Source organism: Cyanistes caeruleus, chromosome 24, assembly GCF_971803275.1.
Source record: "Cyanistes caeruleus chromosome 24, bCyaCae1.hap1.1, whole genome shotgun sequence".
Classification (NCBI taxonomy): domain Eukaryota; kingdom Metazoa; phylum Chordata; class Aves; order Passeriformes; family Paridae; genus Cyanistes; species Cyanistes caeruleus.
The window spans coordinates 4,935,001-4,956,303 of NC_141724.1; the positions used below are offsets into that span (position 1 = coordinate 4,935,001).

At 64.4% G+C, this 21,303-nt stretch overlaps 3 protein-coding genes across 7 annotated transcripts in view; 1 reads left to right on the plus strand and 2 right to left on the minus strand.

Moving 5' to 3' along the window:
• AMIGO1 (adhesion molecule with Ig like domain 1) overlaps nucleotides 1–3,896 on the plus strand; it is a 5,277-nt gene extending 1,381 nt beyond the window's left edge. The window contains exons 1-2 of one of the 2 annotated variants that reach the window (XM_086861882.1): nucleotides 1–2,330; nucleotides 3,395–3,896. The exon at nucleotides 1–2,330 is cut by the window's left edge and continues 1,381 nt beyond it. In XM_086861882.1, coding sequence (XP_086718008.1) covers nucleotides 879–2,330; nucleotides 3,395–3,400 — 1,458 coding nt within the window. In that variant the 5' untranslated portion in view covers nucleotides 1–878 and the 3' untranslated portion in view covers nucleotides 3,401–3,896. Of the gene's footprint in view, nucleotides 2,482–3,394 lie in introns of those variants that run through there. The other variant, XM_086861881.1, reaches the window with a different exon arrangement.
• A 1,291-nt stretch (nucleotides 3,897–5,187) lies between these two features.
• Nucleotides 5,188–14,410, minus strand: ATXN7L2 (ataxin 7 like 2). Of its 4 annotated transcripts, none has more exons than XM_086861796.1 (11): nucleotides 14,292–14,410; nucleotides 10,995–11,069; nucleotides 10,766–10,870; nucleotides 10,171–10,354; nucleotides 9,825–10,087; nucleotides 8,471–8,553; nucleotides 8,159–8,385; nucleotides 7,448–7,628; nucleotides 7,179–7,300; nucleotides 5,746–6,532; nucleotides 5,188–5,469 (listed from the first exon to the last, which is right to left on the minus strand). In XM_086861796.1, the coding sequence occupies exons 1-11, from the start codon at nucleotides 14,386–14,388 to the stop codon at nucleotides 5,455–5,457; spliced, it is 2,139 nt and encodes a 712-aa protein (XP_086717922.1). In that variant the 5' UTR covers nucleotides 14,389–14,410; the 3' UTR covers nucleotides 5,188–5,454. The 4 variants fall into 4 exon arrangements, with proteins under 4 accessions (XP_086717922.1, XP_086717923.1, XP_086717921.1 ...); XM_086861797.1 differs by lacking the exon at nucleotides 14,292–14,410 and adding an exon at nucleotides 14,091–14,170; XM_086861795.1 differs by lacking the exon at nucleotides 14,292–14,410 and having other exon boundaries at nucleotides 7,448–7,607; nucleotides 10,995–12,864.
• A 1,385-nt stretch (nucleotides 14,411–15,795) lies between these two features.
• SYPL2 (synaptophysin like 2) lies at nucleotides 15,796–21,097 on the minus strand. The gene is made up of 6 exons (XM_086861798.1): nucleotides 20,940–21,097; nucleotides 20,266–20,337; nucleotides 18,789–18,907; nucleotides 17,925–18,126; nucleotides 17,651–17,842; nucleotides 15,796–16,156 (listed from the first exon to the last, which is right to left on the minus strand). Exons 1-6 carry the CDS (start codon nucleotides 20,988–20,990, stop codon nucleotides 16,028–16,030), a joined length of 765 nt encoding a protein of 254 aa, XP_086717924.1. The 5' UTR covers nucleotides 20,991–21,097; the 3' UTR covers nucleotides 15,796–16,027.
• Between the last annotated feature and the right edge of the window lie 206 nt (nucleotides 21,098–21,303).

Consider the following 21,303-nt stretch of genomic DNA (forward strand, 5'->3'; position numbering starts at 1 on the left):
AGGCCCGAGCCCAGCCCCGCTAACGCCCCGGGAGGAAGAGGGGGAGGGAGGGAGCGAGCATCCTCCGCCGCTCCGTCCGCAGCACGGCCGGGACCGGGGGGGCGGCGGATCCTGCCCGGGGGGAGCAGGCAGGAGCCCGGGGCCAGACGTGGGCCGTGACAGAGGGGACATGTCGTGACAGCGGAGACAGAGCCACCCCACACCGTGACCTGGGTGGGCAGTGACCCATGGGCACCATACCTGTGACACTGGGGGACCACAGGTACCGCAGGCAGTGACTGGGTGCACACCGGGACACTTGGTGACAGCCCCGGAACGCTGTGACACCAAGAACCCCAGCATGGCACCGGGTGAGCGGCCAGATCCGCATGTGCTGTGACACCGGCTGAGCCCTGAGCCCAGAGCATGCCGTGACACCGTGTCACTGCAGCCATCCCACACTGGTGACATTGGTGAGCCCTGAGCCTGGCACCTGCTGTCACACTGGGTGACCAAACCGCCCTGTTTAGTGACTCTTGGGTGAGCCCTGAGCCTGGCACCTGCTGTGACACTGGCACACCAAAGCCACCCTGGACGGTGACAAGCGATCAGCCTGGCACCTGCCACCGGGTGACCAAAGCCACCTTGGGCTGTGATACCGATGGACCAAGCCACTTTGCACCATGACACCTGGTGAGCCCTCAGCCTGGAGCCTGCTGTGACACTGTCACTGAAAGCCACCCTGGACCGTAGCACCGGCGAGCCCTGAGCCCGCACCTGCTGTGACTCTGTGTGACCGAAGCCACCCCGTGTTGTGACACTGGGTGACCAAGCCACTCCACACCGTGACACCATGTGACCGAAGCCTTTCCCCGCTCTCCACGCCGCGTGTCCCCATCATGCCACCATCCCGTGCCCCGAGCGTGGCCGTGCGTGTCCCCATGGGGCCGCCGTCCCTGCTGCTGGCGCTGTCCCTGCTGTCCCCATGGGGGTCTGCGGGAGGGAGCTGCCCCCCGCGCTGCGTCTGCGCCTCCAACCTGCTGAGCTGCTCGCAGGCCAACCTGAGCGCGGTGCCGGCTCCGCTGCCGCGCTTCACCGCCGTGCTGGACTTGAGTCACAACAACGTGACCCGGCTGCGCGCGGACTGGGCTCCGGCACGGCTGCCACACCTTCACGCGCTGCTGCTGAGCCACAACGGGCTGGCCTTCGTGTCCACCGAGGCCTTCACCCACGTGCCGCGCCTGCGCCACCTCGACCTGTCCTCCAACCGCCTGCGGACGCTGGACGAGAACCTGTTCAGCGACCTGGGCGAGCTGGAGGTGCTGCTGCTGTACAACAACGAGATCGCCACGGTGGATCGCACGGCCTTCGAGAACCTGGGCCGGCTGCGCAAGCTGTACCTGGGACAGAACCGCATCGCCCGCTTCCCGCTGGAGCTGCTCCGGGAGGGCACCCGGCTGCCGCAGCTGGCGCTGCTGGACCTGTCTGCCAACCGGCTGCGGGCCGTGCCCGCGGGAGAGCTGCAGGCGCTGCCCGCCTGGCTGCGCGACCGCCTCTACCTGCACAACAACCCCCTGGCCTGCGACTGCCCGCTCTTCCAGCTGCTGGACCGCGGCCGCCGCCGCCACCTCAGCGCCGTGGAGGATTTCCAGGATGAGCTGCGCTGCTCCCTGCCCGGAGCAGCCACTCTGGTCAAGATCCTGGACCTGGCGGGCAAGCAGCCTCTCAACTGCAGCAAGGCACGGGAGGCCGTGCTGGAGGCGCACCTCGGGGACACGGTGACGCTGGGCTGTGACAGCCGGTGGCAGGGTGTGCGCAGCCGCCACTGGGTGACACCGGGCGGGGAGCGGGTGCTGGGGGACGGGGGCAACGGCAGCGTGGTCCTGCTGGCCAACGGCAGCCTTCAGCTGCGGGCGCTGCGCCCTGAGGATGCCGGCACTTACTCCTGCTGGGTGGCCGGACCCCTCCTCAACGAGACCCTCTACGTGGAGCTGCTGGTGCACAACTTCACCCTGCACGGCCCCCACGACACCCTGAACACGGCCTACACCACTCTGGTGGGCTGCATCCTGAGCGTGGTGCTGGTGCTCATCTACCTGTACCTCACCCCGTGCCGCTGCTGCTGCTGCCGTGGCACCGAGAAGCCGCCGGCACCGCGCGACGACAGCATCAACTCCTCGGTGCTGAGCACCACCCCGAACCACGCCGGGGGCACCGGGGAGCCCTGCGGATCCCACATGGCCTCCGGCGGCGGCACAGGGCAGAACGGCAGGTTCAAGGGTGGGGGGAGCCCCTCGATGCCCGCCCGGCAGGGCCCCAAGGCGCAGAGGAAGGTGTCGGATCCAGACTCGGTGAGTTCCGTCTTCTCCGACACACCCATCGTGGTGTGAGGGGACACTGTGGGGACAGTCCCCAGGGACACCCCATGTCGGCCACTGCAAGCTGTCCCTGGGCAGGAGGGGTGGCCAGACCCCCACTGCCGTGTCCCCAGCTTGGGGGGTCACGCCGTCACACCCCAGGACTGAGCATCGCTGCCGGCCCCCGCCGAGGCCTCTGACACCACGGGACAGTGAGGGACAAAGATGTGACACATGCTTTGGGGACAGTCTCCCACCGTGACCTGTCCCAGGGCAGGAGAGGTGGCTGGACCCCCTCAGCTTTTGGGGGTCCCATCATCATCCCCCAGGACTCAGCATCGTCCCACACCCCCACTGAGATCACAGTGAGAGACAGGGGTGTGAGGGGACACACCATGGGGACAGTCCACCGGGACACCCTGTGTTCCTACTGCTGCTGTGACCTGTTCCCCATGGACATGCCATGGGCAGGAGTGGCTGGGCCCCTACCGCCATGTCCCCAACTTGGGGGGCAACACCACTGCCCCCCAGGATGGAGCATCACTGCTGGCCCCCACCGAGGTCACTGCACGAGCGCAGGGGACAAGGACACACCGTGGGGCAGTCCCCCACTGCAGCCTGTCACCCGGCAGGAGGGGTGGCCAGACCCCCACCACCATATCCCAACTTTTGGGGGTCCTACCATCACCCCTCAGGACTGAGCATCATCCCTGGACCCTGCCGAGATCGCTGGGGGACTGTGAGGGACAAGGGTGTGAGGGGAGACAGCATGGGGAGTCCCCAAGGACATCCTGTGTCCCCACTGCCACTGCGAGCTGTCCCCAGGCAGGAGGGGTGGCTGGACCCCCACCACCGTGTCCCCAGATTTGGGGATCCCACCAGGACTGAGCATTGTCCCTGGCCCCTGCCAAGGTCACCGGGGGACAGCAGTGGACGAGGGTGTGAGGGGACTCACCACGGGGACAGTCTCCTGCTGTGACCTGTCCCTGGGCAGGAGGGATGATCACACTCCCACCACCGTGTCCCTCGTTTTTGGGGGTGTCACCATTGCCCCTCAGGACTGAGCATCACTGCTGGCCCCCGCCGAGGTCACCGCAGGACCACAGGGACAAATCTGTGAGGACAACGTGGCCACCAAGTGCAGGGCATCAGCCCCACCGGGCTCTGAGGACTGAAGGACAGCGACAGTGGCAGCCGTGAGCCCCGAGGAACGGCAGCACCAGGCAGAACCCCCCTCCCTGCAGCCCCGGCCCCCCTTGGCATGTGCATGGCCAAGCATGAGTCCCCCGGGGAGCATGTGCCACCCCCGGGGGGACACCGGGGGAGTGTCACCCCCCTGGGGAACCCCCAACACCCTCCTGAGCCCCCCTGCAACCCACAGCTGCAAACAGAGCCCTTCCCCCACCGGGGGTGGGACCCGGGGGCTCCAGCACCCCAAAAAGGCGGTGCCCCCCCCATGCCAGCCCAGCCTGTGTCTCCCGTGCCCCCACCCTGGACGTTCCCCCTGCACTGGGCAATGCCCGCTGATGCCTTGGCCAAAATAAACGTGTTTCCCTCGTGCCTGTGCAACCTTCACCCGGTTCTGGGGGACTCCAAGGGGTGTCCCCAAGGTGGGATCCCTTCTTGGGGTGGGCTGGGGACAGGGTGACACTGCTGTGGGACACCTCGGGGTGAGTGGGGGGCTCTGCTGCCTTCCCCAGCCCCCATCGGGGGTGCAGGGGCTGAGGTGGGGGAGCAGGGGGGTGGGGGAGCAGGGGGGTGGGGGAGCAGGGGGGTGGGGGAGCAGGGGGGTGGGGGAGCAGGGGAGGCACCCCGGTCACCCCAGGGTCCCTCTGACCCCGACCCTCTGTGCTGGGAGGGGGGTTCAGGGCAGCCCCCCTGCGTCCAGCTCCTTGCTCACCCCCACTCCAGTGATCCCCCCAGCACCCCACTGACACCCCTAGCCCCTCTGTGACCCTTATGGTCCCCCCAGAGACCCCCCCTGTGCTCCCCAGCACCTCCCCTTTAGCCCTCCCAGCACCGATACCCCTCCATGGCCCCAGGACCCCCCCACCGTACTGAGGCCACTCTGAGCAATTCACTGATCTCCCCAGCCCCTCAATGACCCCCCCCAGTCCCCAAAGACCCTCTCGGGGTCCCTCCCAGCACCCCAACGAGCCTCACCCACCCCTGTGAGCCCCCACCTGCCCCCCGAGCACCCCAAAAACCTCCTGTGGTCCCCAGTATGCCCCCATCCAATGACTTCACCGGGCCTCCCCGTCACCCCAATGACCTCATTTACCACCACCCAGCCCCCCAGAGAGCCCCCGGAATCTCAGTGACCCCACTGACCAACTGCCAGCCCCCCAAAGACCCTTATGGGGCCCTGCCCACCCTGCAGCACCCCAAAGAATCTCAGTGACCCCACTGACCAACTGCCAGCCCCCCAAAGACCCTTATGGGGCCCTGCCCACCCTGCAGCACCCCAAAGACCCCCTTGAGTCCCCAGTAAGCTCCCCAGCACCCCAATGACCCCTCAGCCTCCTGAAGACCCTTATGAACCCCTTCCCAGCCCCACATCACCCCCAGCAACCCAAAGACCCCCTTTTCTCCCCAGTAACCCCCCAGTACCCCCCAGTCCCCTCAACACTTAACAAGGGGTCCAGTGACCCCTTCCAGCTCCCCAGTGACACTCCCCCACCCCCCAATAATTCCCCAGTATCCCCTGCCCCACTGAGCCCCCCCATCCCCCAAAGACCCCCTGCCCCCCTCCCTCACCCCTGTCCCCCCAGCCCCCAAACCCCAGCACCCCTTTTCTCCCACCCCTCACTACACAACTCTTTATTTTTTTTTTTTCTCTTTGTTTTTTTTTTACAAAAAGAACAAAAACAGCAACAACCGTTTCTTATAAATATCCGCGGCCGACGGGGCCCCGGGAGGTCCGGGTGGGGGTCCCAGTGCCGCCCCCTCCTCCCGGGGCTGGTTTAGCAGCAAGAGAACAGAACTGAGAGTTTTGAGGTATTTTCTGGAAGTTTGGGATTTTCCTTCGTGTTTCCTTGGGATTTTTTTTTTTTTTTTCCCCCTTCATCGGTTTTCTGGCGTTTCCCGGTGGGGAGGACACAGGGGGGTGACCCCTCTGTTAATGGGCTTTGGACTGCAGGGGGGAGAGGGGACGAGTCAGCCCTGGGGGGAACCCGGGACTCCCCGCAGGCTTGGGGGAGCCCCACGGTGTCCCCAGGGTCGGGGAGATCCTCAGGGTGTCCCCCCACAGGACAGGACAGGCTGTTCCCCCCGCCACACCATTGTGTCCCCGTGCTGCCCCCTCTGCCCACGGTGCCCCCCAGGACAGGGATGTGTCGTGACCCCAATCCCAGTGTCCCACTGACCCTCGGGGGGTCCCCCTGCTTCCCCACCCACCCCCCAGCCCTACCTTCAGGACGCTCCTCTTCTCCTCGAAACCCAGGGGCGTCCCCGGCTTCTTCCTGCGGACGGAGCCCCCCGAGCCGGGGGTCCCGGAGCCGGGAGGGGCGGGGGGGCCGGGCAGGGGGGGCGCGCCTTTGGGCTTCAGGGGTCGGCAATAGGTGGCCGAGTTCTTGCGCTTCTTCACCTCATCCTCGGAGAGCCCCCGGGGGGGCCCCCCCAGCCCGTGCAACGGCGTTTGGGGGTCCGGGGCAGCGGGGGGGGCGCGGCAGGGCTGGGCGGGGGGCGGCCGTCGCACCCGGGGGGTCCCGTTGAGGATGGCGACGGAGGGCGAAGCCGGGGGGGTGAGTTTCGTCTTGCCGGGGGGGGTCAAGCCCTGATTTTTGCCCTTGGCGCCGTCCCCCAGGCAGCTCCGTTTGTGCGGGGGGCTGCCGGCCGTGGCGGGGGGCTGCCAGGGCCGCGGCTCCGTGTCCGCCCTGCCCGACGCCTCCCGCGCCCGGGGGGATTTGCTGCCCTTGGTGGGGGGCAGTTTGCTGAAGGAGGGTGAGGGGGTGTTGGCGGGGAGGGGGGAGGTGATGGACTGCGTGCCCCCTCCCCCGCACTCGGGCTGGCTGCAGGCGGCCGCCGCCGGGGGGGACCCCACGGTGTAGGAGAGGCTGGTGGGGACCCGGCAGCCCCCCGCCGCCGAGAGGGGCCGGGGGGAAGGGGAAGGGGTCGCAGGGCCGTAAAGGGGGGCAGCGGGGCTGGGGGGGGCTGCGGGGAGGTGAAGAGGGGGGATGACGGCTGGAGGGATCTTCCTGTGGGAAGGGAGGGGGCGGGTGAGATGGGGAACCCCCAAAACTCCTGTTCCCAACCACGTCCCCCCAGTTCAGGGTGGGGAGAGGTGAGATGGGAGCCCCCACAAATCCTCGCTCCCTGTGCTGCATCCCCACCTTGTCCTCCCGGGTTTGCGTGGGAAGGGGTGAAACCCTTAAATCCCCATTACACCCCCGCCTTGTTCCACCCCAATTCAGGTGAGGAGGGGGTGAAACCTCCATCTCTGCTCTCAGTCCTGCATCCCCATCTTGTCCTTCCCAATTTCGGTGAGAAGGGGGTGAAACGGGACCACTCAAATCCTCACTCCCATCTTTGTCCCCCCAATCCTTCCTGATCCAGGTAGGGAGGGGGTCCCAAATCCTGCTCCCATCCCTCCATCCCCACCTTATCCTCATCAGTTTGGGTCGGAATGGGGTGAAATGAGACCCCCTCCAGTTTCCCACTCATCCCTGCATCCTCACCCCACTCAGTTGGAATGGGGAGAGGGTGCAACAAGGCCCCCCCAAATCCCCACTCCCCTCCTCCCCACCAATCCCAACACCATTCCGGGACCGGGTGGAGCACAAACCCTCTCTGTGTCCGTGTGGCTTTGTCCCCTGCCCCCCTCAGCACCCGGGGCCCCCTCACCTCCACCTGTGTGCGCTGAGGTGCCGCTCCAGCATGGAGCCCAGCGCGGCGCAGAACCGGTCCAGCCGTCGGTCGAACACGTAACAGCCCGGGGTGACCAGGCGGCTCCCGAAGGTGCAGAACTGGGGGGGCACCGTGCCAGGGTCACTGCAGCCCCCCCAAACCCCCGCCTCCACCGCCTGCCTGGCACGGAGCCGGGAGAAGGACGCGTGGATGGGCTGCTGGAGGAGTTGGGGGTCCCTGCCCCGCTCTGGGGTCCCCTCACTCACCGCCTGAGGCCGTGGTGGGCGCACCGGGGTCCGGGGGGGCTCCTCGCCCCCCTCCTCTTCGCTCTCCTCGCTGGACACGCGGCTGCCCCCCTTGGGCAGGGGGAGGGGGAAGCTTTCCACGCTCCCCTCCCCAGAGGTGGCCGGAGCATCCTCAGGGTCACTGTCAGAGGAAAGTCGGGCCCTGCACCGGGGGGGACGTTTTGGGGTGCTCGATACTGGGGGGGTCACTGTGAGAAGATACTCTCCCCCACACACCAAATCCCCACTCCTAATGCCTGCAATGTGCCCCCCAGTTCAGGGAAAGGTGAGATGGGACCCTCCCCAAATCCCCGCTTCCATCCACTTCCCCTCCCAACTGAGGCGCAGAGGGGCTGAGACAGGACCCCACATTCTGCATTAACACCCCCCAGTGCAGGTGGGGAAAGGGGAGATGGGACCCCCCAAAACCCAGCCCAGCCACATCTTCCCCTGATTCAGGTGGGGAGGGGGCGAGACAGGACCACCCAAATCCCTGCTCCCACCCACATCCTCCCAAATTCAGCTGGTGAGATGGGACCCCACAAATCCCTGCTCCAAACCACATCCTCCCCCAGTTCAGGTGGGGAGAGGGTGAGATGGACCCCCCCCAAATCCCCACTCCCATTCCTGCCCTTTCAATGCATCCCCCCCAATTCAGGAGATGGAACCCCCCCAAATCCATGGGGTACTCACCTGGTGGGGTGCAAGCAGTGGGACAGCCTGGCTCGGCAGGGAGGGGTATTGGGGGGCTGCAGCAGTGAGGGGGTGTCCTGCAGGGCAGGGTGCAGTGGGTCTTTCTCAGGGGGGCTCCTGTCTTTCGGGGGGTCCCCTCTGCGGGTGCTGGCCTTGAGCTCGGCCACCAGCACATCGAAATCCTTGGCCCGACCCTGCACCTCCCGGCGCTGGTGAACCGAGTGGATCTGGGCAACAGCAGGGAGGGGCTCAGGACCCCCCAAAACCCCCAGGGGGGGATAACTGGGGTGTCCCCTCCCCGTTTTCCACTACCTTGCAGGTCAGCAGGCGGGTGCAGAGCTTGTTGGTGTCGGGGTTGCGCACCCCACACTGCCGGTTCAGGTCACACTCCTTACCTGGGGGGACATGGAGGCAGCGGCTGCTGGGGGGGCACCCCAACACCCCCACTAGGGCTGGGCATGGAGCACCCACCCCTCGGAGCAGCTCTGAGGGTGGGACACAGCCCTGAGAGGTTTTGGGGGGTGTGGGGGGAGGTCACCATGTGCTGCTCCCTCCCCTTTTTGCCCCTCTGCAGGGTGAGCTCCCCCCTTTTTTGCTCCTTCCCTGGGGTGACCCCCCCATTTTCATCTGCTAATGGCATTGCTGTCACCTGGGTGTGTCTGTGGGCACAGCAGCAATTGGCTCCCGTATTTTGGGGCAGGGGGACACATTTGACTCCCATATTTTGGGGAACATGCGTCCAACACCCATCTTTTGGGGTGAAGTATGTCCAAACCCCAAATTTTGGGGGAGCACACATCCAAACACCGTATTTTGAGGTGGCACACATGTTTGACACACATATTTTGGGGTGACACACGTTTGAACCCCATACTTGGGAGGGTACATGTGTCATACCCTGATATTTTGGGAGGGACAACACATTTGGCCCCCATATTTTGGGGTGATACGTGTCCAACCCCTGTATTTTGGGGTGATACATGTACAACCCCCATATTTTTGGGGGGACACATGTTCAACCCTCACATTTTCAGAGGATACACATTTCACCCCTTTATTTTGGGGGACACACGTTTCACCCATGTATTTTGGGGTGAACATGTGTTCAACCCCCATATCTTGGGGGACCGTGCATTTAGCACCCATATTTTGGGGGGAATGCACATTTGACCTCCATATTTTGGAGGGATACACATTCAAATGCCAAAATTTTGGGGGGACACGCATTCAACTCTCATATTTTGGGAGAAATGCACATTTTACCCCCATATTTTTGGGGGTCACATATCTAATTCTTATGTTTTTGTGGGGGACACAAGTTCAACCCCCCATATTGTGGGGGGACATGTGTCCTACCTCCAAATTTTTATGGGGGACACATGTTTGATTTTTTTGGATGAACACGTGGGAATTTGGGGATCCATCCTCTGCTCCCACTCTTGCTGTGGCCATTCCTTGAGAGCAGTCAAGTGGGGGCCCTAAAACTGCAGGATGATGGGGACTGGGGGGAGGGCAGGGACCCCCCAACCCACCAGAGGAGAGGGGGGAGCCACTCCCCTGGTACCTACCCCACTGCTAGACCCGGCCGCCGGAATTCCGGCTCCGGGATGTCCCGCTGGGATCATCCGCCTCCCCCCCATGGCCGGCAAGGAAAGGGGGGACTCACGCGCCAGCTTCCTGTGGGACCTGGGGGGCGGTTTGGGGGCCCCCACATCCTTCTCCCCCGGAGCAGGGATGCTCTCCGGCATGGCCGAATCCCCCCCGACCCCGGCCGGCACCGGGGGCTCTCTGGGCACCGCGGCAGCCGCGGGTTTCCCCAGGGATTCCTTGGAGTTGGTGGGGACGGCTTTGGGGGGCACCTTGATCCCGTGCCCGTCCGGTTTGGGAATGCTGGGAATCTTCTCCAGGTTCACCACGGGCACAAACAAGCTGCGGAGAGAATTTTGGGGAGGAGGGGTAGGATCAAAGCGACCCCACAAGAGAGCATCAGCGTCTCCCATCCCAGCGCTCACCAGAGGTTGTTATCCTTGTCCGTGTGCTCAGGGAGGGGCTGGGCTCTCCCACGGGCACCAGGATGTTTCTCCTGCAGGGCTTTGGCCGCTCCGGGGGTCCTGCCAGGCACCGGCTGCCCGTTCACGGCGACGTGGCACGCGGTGGCACGGGCATAGAGCTTGCTGAGCGGGCCGTGCCGGCGTTCTGCCAGGAGGGTGGGGTGGGATGGGATGGGATCCATGGGATGGGATCCATGGGATGGGATCCATGGGATGGGATGGGATCCATGGGATGGGATCCATGGGATGGGATGGGATGGGATCCATGGGATGGGACCCATGGCATGGCATGGGATCCATGGGATGGGATCCATGGCATGGCATGGCATGGCATGGCATGGCATGGCATGGCATGGCATGGCATGGCATGGCATGGCATGGCATGGCATGGCACAGAATGGGATAAGCCTGCTGTTAGCCCACATCAGAGCTCACACCGCTGCGAGCCCCCTCCCTGCCCCCAAGCTGTACCCCCAGAGCCAGCCCTGGTGGCATTCCCGGTGCTGTTCCCAGCACCATGGGATGGAATAGCTGTTCCCAGAATTCCCTGGCTCACCACAGTGCTTCTGGAAGGCCTGGGGTTTCACCACCTGGCTGCAGTGGTTGCACACCACCAGGTAGAAGTCGTCATGCGCAGGGCAGTGCCCGAAGATGTCCATGTCTGTGGGGAGAGCTCAGTAAGCTGGCACAGACCTGCTGCTGCTGGAAGCACTGCAGACAATGATTCCAGCTCGATGGCTCACACAGCCCCAAAATGCTGGGTTTCACCCCAGAGAGGAGCTCACCTTCCTTAATCAGGGTCATGGTGTCCAGTTTCTTGCTGCCACTCCTACCATTCTCCTCCAGCTCTGACCCTGATCCTGCCAGAGACAAAATCCTGTCAGTGGCTGGCACAGGGATGGTCCCGGTGCTCCCACACAGGGATGTTCCCGACATTCCTGCTCCTGGAACAATTAAACCAGACAAAATTAGATCAGAGAGACAGATCCATCCTGTGAGTGGCGTCGCCCTGTGGTGTGTCACCATCTCCAGGGTCCCCATCCTGACAGCCCAGTGCCCGCAGGATGTTCCTGGGGACGTCCAGTATGGGATGTGACACTCCTGGGAAAGCCCTGTCCTGGGATGTGACACCCCTGGGACACATTTACCCTGGGATGGAACATCCCTGAAGACACCCTGGTGCTGGGATGGGACACCCTTGGGGACAGCCCTGTCCTGGTTGGGATGTAACATCCCTGAGGACACCCCAGTCCTAGCACATGAGACCCCTGGGAACATCCTGGTCGCAGGATGTGACACCCTTGGGACCCCCTGGCTCCCATACAGTCATGGCTCCACTGCCTGTGCCTGGCCAATGTCCTGGGCTCTGTTCTGGGGGGACTGGTGGCCACTGAGCCAGCGGCAATGGTGACCTGGCCAACTGTGCCAAACCGGGTGTCCAGTCCATCCCCAGTCCTATCAGGCCATGCCATACTGGGCACCCAGTTCCATCCAGCTGTGCCATACTGGGTAACCAGTCCTGCCTGCCTGGCCATGCTGTACTGGTGCCCAGCTCCATCCAGCTGTGCCGTACTGGGCACCCAGACCCATTCAGATGCACCAAGACTGGTTCCAGTCCCAGTGCTGAGAGCCCACTGGACACTGCCAAGCTCCCAGTAAGGGGCACCTGGTTCCCAGTGCACCCTGCCCAGCTCCCAGTGCAGGGTATCCCAGTGCCCAGCACGTGATGCCCAGTCCCCCTCTGGGGTTCCCAGTACCTCCTGCCTGGTCTGGGATAATGGTGGCAGCTAATTCCCAGTCCAGGCTCTCCAGTTACTGGTCTGTTCCCACTGCAGCTGGGACAGCTGGGATCCAGGATGGGGCACCCAATAACCAGCTCCCAGTAACAGGCACAGGGTTCCCAGTGGGCAGACTGAGGTGCCTGGTGCTGCCTGCCCAGTTCCTGGTGCAGAGATCCTGCTGCCCAGTTCCTGAATCCCAGTGCCCAGCGTGGCTGCCCAGTTCCCAGTGCAAGCACAGGGTTCCCAGTTCCAGGTGCTCAGTGCCCACTTCCAGGTGCCCAGTTCCAGGTGCCCAGTGCCCAGTTCCAGGTGCCCAGTTCCAGGTGCCCAGTGCAGGATTCCTAGTGTTTGGTTCCTGGTATTGGGCAACTCTTGTAGGATGCTCCATTCCCAGCTCCCAGTGTCCAGTACAGGATGCCCTGTTCCCAGTGCCAAATGCCCAGTTCCTGGTAGTGGGTGCCATGTCTGGCTGCGCAGTGCCAGGCTCCCAGTCCAAATTCCTGGTGCCAGATGCCCAGTGCTGGATGCCACATTCCCAGAACAGGAAGTGCCCATTCCCAGTCTCCAGTGCTCAGTGCTGGGTGCCAGGTCTGGATGCCCAGTGTAAGGTTCCCAGTGCCCAGTTCCTGGTGCCAGGTACCCATTGCAGGATGTCCTGTTCCCATTGTCCAGTGCCCAGGGCTGCCTGCCCCATTCCTGTTTCTGCATGTTCTGGTGAAGGATGCCACATTCCCAGTGCGTGTTCACCAGTGTTGGGTGCCCAGTTCCCAGTATTGGGTGTCCAGTGCCACATTCCAGGTGCCCAGTACAAGGTGCCCCTTTCCTAGTGTCTGGTTCCCAGTGCAGCATTCCCAGTTCCCAGTACCAGTATCCCAGTGCAGGGTGCCCCATTCCCAGTACCAGGCTCCCAGTACAAGGTGCCCCATTCCCAGTACCAGGATCCCAGTGCAGGGTGCCCCATTCCCAGTACCAGGATCCCAGTGCAGGGTGCCCCATTCCCAGTACCAGGATCCCAGTACAAGGTGCCCCATTCCCAGTACCAGGCTCCCAGTCAGGGTGCCCCATTCCCAGTACCAGGATCCCAGTGCAGGGTGCCCCATTCCCAGTACCAGGATCCCAGTACAGGGTGCCCCATTCCCAGTACCAGGATCCCAGTGCAGGGTGCCCCATTCCCAGTACCAGGATCCCAGTACAAGGTGCCCCATTCCCAGTACCAGGCTCCCAGTCAGGGTGCCCCATTCCCAGTACCAGGATCCCAGTGCAGGGTGCCCCATTCCCAGTACCAGGATCCCAGTACAGGGTGCCCCATTCCCAGTACCAGGCTCCCTGTCAGGGTGCCCCATTCCCAGTACCAGGCTCCCAGTGCAGGGTGCCCCATTCCCAGTACCAGGATCCCAGTGCAGGGTGCCCCATTCCCAGTACCAGGCTCCCAGTGCAGGGTGCCCCATTCCCAGTACCAGGATCCCAGTACAAGGTGCCCCATTCCCAGTACCAGGCTCCCTGTCAGGGTGCCCCATTCCCAGTACCAGGCTCCCAGTGCAGGGTGCCCCATTCCCAGTACCAGGCTCCCAGTCAGGGTGCCCCATTCCCAGTACCAGGCTCCCAGTCAGGGTGCCCCATTCCCAGTACCAGGCTCCCTGTCAGGGTGCCCCATTCCCAGTACCAGGCTCCCAGTACAGGGTGCCCCATTCCCAGTACCAGGATCCCAGTACAAGGTGCCCCATTCCCAGTACCAGGATCCCAGTCAGGGTGCCCCATTCCCAGTACCAGGCTCCCTGTCAGGGTGCCAGCTCTGGCTGTTCCCAGTGCCAGGTGCTGGTACAGTTTGCCTCATTCCAGGTGTCCAGTTCCCAGTGCCAGGGAACATCCCAGGACACGCCAGGACAACCTGCTGCGGGCAGCCGGCACCAGAAACCGGGCACCGGCAGCCCCGCACCGGGCATCCAGAGCCGGCAGCCTCAGCTGTGCGCCCAGCTGCCGGTACTGGATACCGGCTCCGGATGCCCGCGCGGGGCTCCCGGTGCCCAGTTTCCCAGTGCCCCGCTCCCGGTGCCCGGTTCCCCGAGCAGAACGAGCCTTTCCTGCTGCCCGCTGCAGAACCTGCTCTCGGTGGAGGATGCTCCGTTCCCGGTTCCCAGCGCAGGATGCCCAGTGCCCGGTGCAGGATGCCGCGCTCCCGGTTCCCGGTGCCGGACTCCCCTCTCCCGGTGCCGCTGCCCGCCCGCCGCGCGGCGGCGCTCGGACCGGGGGTCGGCGGGCGCGGCCCCGCTCGCGAAGCCCCCCCGCCGCCTCCGCCCTCACCGGTGTCGGCGGGCGGCCCAGCCCGCTCCACCCAGGCGCTCCAGCTCTGCCCCGCGAACTCGTCCAGGCCGGGCACCGGCCGCCGCTCCGCCGCCATCGCCGCCGCCGCCGCCGCGGCACCGCCGCCCCCCCGCGCCGCCCCCGCCCCGCGCATGCGCCGTGCGCCCCGCCCGCCCCGGGGCACCATGGGCACGGTAGTTCCGGAGAGACCCCAGCCCGGAGAGACCCCCACCCTGCCCGGAGAGACCCCCGCCCGGAGAGACCCCAGCCCGGAGAGACCCTCACCCCGCCCGGAGAGACCCTCACCCTGCCCGGAGAGACCCCTGCCCGGAGAGACCCCCACCCTGCCCGGAGAGACCCCCTGCCCGGAGAGACCCCCGCCCTGCCCGGAGAGACCCCTGCCCAGAGAGACCCTCACCCCGCCCGGAGAGACCCCTGCCCGGAGAGACCCTCACCCAGCCCGGCCCCAGCCCGGGGCGCCCGAAGCACAGGCACCGGGCACCCGGTGTGCCTGTACCGGATAGAGCACCCGGTGTGTCTGTACGGGATGGGGTACCCGGAGTGCCTGTACAGGATAGAACACCCGGTGTGTCTGTACCGGATAGAACACCCGGTGTGTCTGTACCGGCACGGGGTACCCGGTGTGTCTGTACCGGATAGAGCACCCGGTGTGTCTGTACGGGATGGGGTACCCGGTGTGTCTGTACAGGATGGAGCACCCGATATCCCTGTACCGGCACGGGGTACCCGGTGTGCCTGTACAGGATGGAGCACCAGGTATCCCTGTACCGGACAGGGCACTGGATATCCCGATACCGAGTTGGGGTGACCTGTTACCTCGCACTGGCCTAGGGGTCCCAAGTGATCCCTAAACCAGACTGGGGTCTCCTGCTGTCCCTATACGGGGATGGGGGTACTCGGTATCCCTATAACAGGTTAGGGGCACTTGGAATCCCTGTACTCGGTTGGAGTTCCCTGTTATCCCCATACCGGACTCAGGACCCCGGTTATTCCCATAACGGGCTGGGGACTGGTGTAGTTATTTCTATACTGGGCTGTGAGCCCAGGGTATTGCCGTACAAGTCGCAGGTTCCAGGTTCTTCCTGCCCAGGGCTGGGGACCCCTGCTATGCCTATACCAGCCTAGGGTCCCCCATTATCCTTTCACTGCTCTGGGTTCCCTGTTATCCCTATATAGAGCTGGGACTCCCTGCCATCATTCCCATACCAGGCTGGGGTCCCAGCTGATTCCCATACTGGAGCGGTGCTCCCATATTATCCCAATACCGGCCTGGGGTTCCTGATTATCCTTTTACTGGTCTGGGGTCCCCCGTTACCTGTCTGGGACCCTCCATCAGCCCGAAGCTGATCTGAGCTCCACAGTTAACCCTATAGCAGAGATGGGGACCGCTTTATCCCTGTATGGACCAGGATGCCCGGGGCCCTGCGTGCCGCACCCAGGGGTGTGCGCCCCTCCACAGCCAGGCAGACACCAGGAGCCCCAATCCAGAGCTGGTACCCAGGACTTTATGCGCCCCATACAGACATGGACCCCTCGGGGTGACACACAGAGCCCCCGACATCAAGCGGGACCCCCGGCGTTCCGTGTCCCCTTTCAGCATCCGGACCCCCGGCGGCTCCAACCCCGGGGACAGCGACACCCCGTCCCCGGGCTGGCGGCCGGCGCGAGGTCCCGGGGGTCGGGGGGGGTCCCCGGGCTGGCTCGGCCCCCGGGGGTCACTGCTTGTCGATGGCGCCTTGCTCGGCCGCGCTGTCGCGGGGCGCGGGCGGCTGCAGCCACGGCGTCTCCCGCAGCACGAACCAGCAGTTCCCGGCCCACAGCAGGAAGTTGAGGAACCCGAAGAGCTGCAGGAGAGGAAAGGGGAAGAGGGGAGAGGACAGAGAAGAAGGGAGAAGGTCCCACAGGGCACTCTTGGGGGAGCGTAGCATCAGCACCCAGCACACCGTGTGCACCCCGTGAGCTCCGAGCACCCCATGTACCCCAAGTACCCTGGTACCGTGTGTGCCCTATACACCCCCCACACCCCATACACCCCATACACCCCACACATTCCTTACACCCCAAGTACCCTGGTACCGTGTGTGCCCTATACACCCCACACACCCCACACACCCCATACACCCCACACATTCCTTACACCCCAAGTACCCTGGTACCGTGTGTGCCCTATACACCCCCCACACCCCATACACCCCATACACCCCACACATTCCTTACACCCCACACATTCCTTACACCCCAAGTACCCTGGTACCGTGTGTGCCCTATACACCCCACACACCCCACACACCCCATACACCCCACACATTCCTTACAACCTACACATTCCTTACACCCCACACACCCCATACACCCCACACATTCCTTACACCCCAAGTACCCTGGTACCGTGTGTGCCCTACACACCCCATACACCCCATATTTTCCATACATTCCATACACTCCATGCATTGTGTGTCCCACGCACCCCACACACCACATACATGCCATAATTCCCATACATCCCATGCACCCCACTGCGCTCCCGGCACCCCATGTGCCCCATGTTACCCATGTGTAACCCACATCCTGTGCCCCATGCACCCCATACATCCCATGCACCCCAGGCACGTTATGTACCCTATGTACCCCACATGGGCCATGCAACCTGTGCACCCCATGGACCCCACATGCCCCATGCACCCACATGCCAGATCCACCTCATGCACCTCACTTCACCCCACTTCACCCCATATACCTGATGCACCCCACATGCCCTTTGCCTCCATGCACATCATGCACCCCACACACCCCAAACACCAACAACCACCCCATCCTGGGAGCCCCTGAATGGGGGCTGCAGGGTGGATCCCACATCCCGTGGGACCAAGGCAGGTGGCTGTGGGATGTTTTCACCCGCATTTCCATGAGTGTGCCCATATTTCCATCTGCATGTTCACCTTCCCACTGCCCTCTCCTGGCTGAACTGAGGAACCTGGCACAGGTGTGCACGCACAAGGACGCGAGTGTGCGAGCGCTGTGTTCACCTGCGTGTGTGCCCGTGTGTGCTCACACATCTGCGTGTGCTGTCCCGTGTGTGAGCACTGCTGTGCCTCCACAGACACAGGTTTGCAGCCTGTGGGTTGCACGTGCTGCTCAGCTCCGCTTGAAGCCCCTACACTGTGCTCCCGATGAAAAAATGACACGGATTTGGCCGTGTGTGCCCAAGTGTGTGCCCAAGTGTGTGCCCAAGTGTGTGCCCAAGTGTGTGCCCAAGTGAGTGCCCAAGTGTGTGCCCAAGTGTGTGCCCAAGTGAGTGCCCAAGTGAGTGCCCAAGTGAGTGCTCCCGTGGCCCTCACCACTGAGATGTTGGCCAGCCCCATGGCTGGCGTGGTGCCGGCGTTGCAGACCACCCCATCGCCCTGGCAGACCCCCATGGCAGCGATGAGGGTGGCGGGGCGCGTGGCCGCCTTCACGTCGCTCAGCCCCTTGCCCCACGCCGCCGCTGCCACCAGCCAGAAGAAGGCAAAGCAGACGGTGACGCAGAAATCCTGCCAGGATGAGAGACTGGGATCAGCTGCCATCCTGGCATGGCGCTGGATTCACGTGTCCCGGGGGATGAGCCTGCCTTACTGTGAAGGGCAGCTTCGTGTTTTCGGTGTACAGGGAATGGAAGCGGAGGTAGAGCACCAGAGCCGCCATGGAGTAGAGGAAGGAGAAGACCCCCAGGGTCACAAAAAACTCAGCGGGAGCGGAGAAATCACCAACGAGGTACAGGGTGCGGGCTTCTGATTCATCCTCACAATTCGGCATCCCAAAGGGAATCTGGTATAACCTGGGATAGAGGGAGGGGGGTGTCAGGGGATGGAAGAGATGGTGGGGGTAGGTGGTATAACCACGCTGGGTTGGTCCCCTGGGAAGGGAGATGATGACAGGAATGGCTACAATAACCAGGATGGGGTGGTCCCCGCAGAATGGGAGGGATGGATGAAATAGAAGTGCTGGGGTGGTCCCCTGGGAATGGAAGGTTTGATGGGGATGGCTAGAATAACCAGGCTGGGGTGGTCCCCTGGAATGGAGGGCACAGATCCACTGAAATAACCTGGATTCTTTTCCAGGGTCTAATGCCCTGGCAGGGGGCCAGTGGCAGAGGAAAGGGGTTAGAACTGGGACACTCATCTGGCCCAACTCCCATCATTGCCTTCCCAGATAAATCAGGATTCCCCTGGTCTTCCCTGAGTACTGAGGATTCCCCTCCTTCCCCACTCCGCTCTTCCGTGACTGACAAGAATCCCCAGGACGGTGTCAGGAACTGAAGGCAGGGGATGTGTCACAGTGCCAGGGTGTGGATGGTCCCCAGCTGAACACGACACTGCAGAGACCATGGCTGCGGTCCCATGGAGGTCCTGCCAGCAGGAAGGGAGTCTAATCCCAACCCAGCACCCCCAGCTTGTCTGGGGCAGTCCTGGGGGGTGTCAGGGCTCAGCAGCCCCTCACCTGAAGGGGTACCCGAACTGGATGCTGATGGCTGTCATCCCTCCGCTGTCACATTTCACTGTGGCTCCGGTCTCTCCGCTGAAGGAGCCGCAGGAGCCGAAGGCGAAGATGGCAAAGAGCTACAGGACAGGGCAAATGGGTCCGGGGGGGTTGAGGCCCTGGGGGGAACCCCTTTCACCCTTGGGGGGTGGGTTGTATCCGCTGGCACTGAGTAATGGGCAAGCTGCCACCCCCCCAGATGCTGGCCTTGGGCACCTCCCTCCAACACTGGGATTCTACTGGCACTGGGATTTGAGGATGGGGGTCGTGTTTGGGGGGCTGGGCACACCAAGGCCAAACCCACCCCAACTCCCCCTTAATTTTGGGCAGGGTGAGTGCCAGAGTGGGTTTCCAGACTGCTGGGAACATCCCCATGGCGGGACCCCCAGAGTCATTCCCTCCCCAGGAGCCAGCACTGCCCTCCTTTGCGTTGGAGTCACGCTGCCCTCATCTCTTGGATGAGGGTGCCGGGAAAAGACCATTCTCCAAGTGTTTTCCCACAAATCCTCCTGGCTGAGCTCCCGGCTTCCCGGGTGAAATGGAGAATTTAAGCCGCTGGGCCTGATGCTGCGGGGATGGGCGGCCCCACGTGTGGCACTAAGGGTTTAAGCAGGAGTGTCGGTGGATCCTCCGGGGATTTTGTCCTCGTTTTTGTTTTTGGGCTGTCCTTGCATGTAGGGTCTGATCCCATACGATGGCCTCAATGGCACGGGGAGCCCAGAGCCTCTGTGGGTGGGATTATGCAAACCAAAGAGCTGTAGGATTAGGGGAAACCCCTTCAATCTGGCTCTGCCCTGTGGGAGATGCCCAAAGAGGGATGAGTCCCTCCTGTACCTCAGTTTCCCCCGGGAGCCCCCTGGTCCTGGCAAGGCTGAGCTGCAGAAATGCCACCCTGAAATCCAATCTCACAGGGAGCCATTCATGGCATGGCCAGTTCAGGACAGAGCCGCAGGCACTTGGCTCCCCCCCTGTCCCCAGGGTCCCCCTTCCTGGGGCTCACTGACCCTCAGTCCCTCTCGCCACCCACCCACCCACCCACCCAGTGCCCCCTGAGCCCGTGGGAATGGTGGGGACCTGGCACCCCGATGTCACTGTCCCCTTTGGCATGGCTGGGCACAGCCACCTGCTCAAGGTCACCGGGGAGTCCCGGGGAGGGGCTCGTGGCCTGAACCGTCCGTGTGGCCCTGCTCCCCTCCTCCCCCGGAGCCCCCAAAATGAAGTCTCCACTGCCGCTGCTGATGGGGTGCAGGAGGCTTCGGAGGGGCGGGGGGCTCTGGGATTCCTTCATTCTGGGGGGGCCTTCGAGAAAGCAACGGAACACCCCAAATCTAGGGGCACCCCGGTCCTTGGGGGCAGCCCCCAGCAGTTCTGGGGAAGGGCTGTGAGCGGGGGTCCGGGATCAAGCTCGGGACAGGGGGACACACCGGGGGTCACTCACCCATTCCAGCACCTTGATGAAGCCCAGGGGCTCCTGGAGGCGGCCCCAGCGCAGCCCACGGAGGACGCGGTCCTGCAGGAGACAGTGGTGGGAGCCGGGGAGCATCGGGACGGCACCGGGACGGCACCGGGACCCGCTCCGGGGAGCCAGGGGGGCTGCACCGGGGGAGCGGGGGGCTGCACCGGGGGAGCGGGGGGCTGCACCGGGGGCTACCCCGGGCTGCCACAACGGGAATGCCCCGGGCAAGGGCGGGGGATCAGGGGGCTGCGAAGGGGCCTGCTCCGAGCTGGGGGTTACCTCGGTGGAGAGGAACCTACCCCGGGAAACCGGGGGGACTGTACCGGGGGCTGCCCCGGAGAACCGGAGGGGCCGCACCGGGATTGCCCTGGGCAGAGGGTCGCCCTGGGGACCGGGCATCGGCCGCGGCACCAGAACAGCGGAGGGCTGCACCTCGACACGGGGACGCTGCACCGGAGGTCGCACCGGCAGCTGCCACGGGACACTGTGGGCTTCTCCGGAGGTCGGCACTGGAACACCGCGGACTCCTCCGGGGATCGGCTCCGGGACACCGGGGGGACACCGGGAGTTACCCCGGGCAACAGTGGCGGGACACCAAGGGGCTGCACCGGGAGCGTGCCGCGGTCACCGGGAGGGGGGACGCACCGGAGCCCTACCTGGAGCCGGGGCGCTTTATCACCGGCCGCGGGGGCGCCGGGCTCCGACATGGCCGGGCCGGGGGCGGTCGGTGCTGCCTCCGCCGCCCGCTGGGACGGCTCCGCTGGCGGAGCCGCCACCCGGCACCCCACCGCCCCCGGGGCGGGCAGCACCGCCCCGCCCCCGGCAGCGCCCCTGGGCCGGCCCCGGGCCCCCCGGGCCAGCCCCCCGGCCCGGTCCGCCCCCAGCCCCTCCGGCCAGCGCGGGACGAGCAGCGCCCCCGGGGGGCTCCGTCCGTCCGCGGGCTCCTCCGATCCCCCGGTAGTCGGGAGCGCTGGAACGAGGAGGGAAGCCTGCGGGGGGCCGCAAGGAGGCTGACGGCGC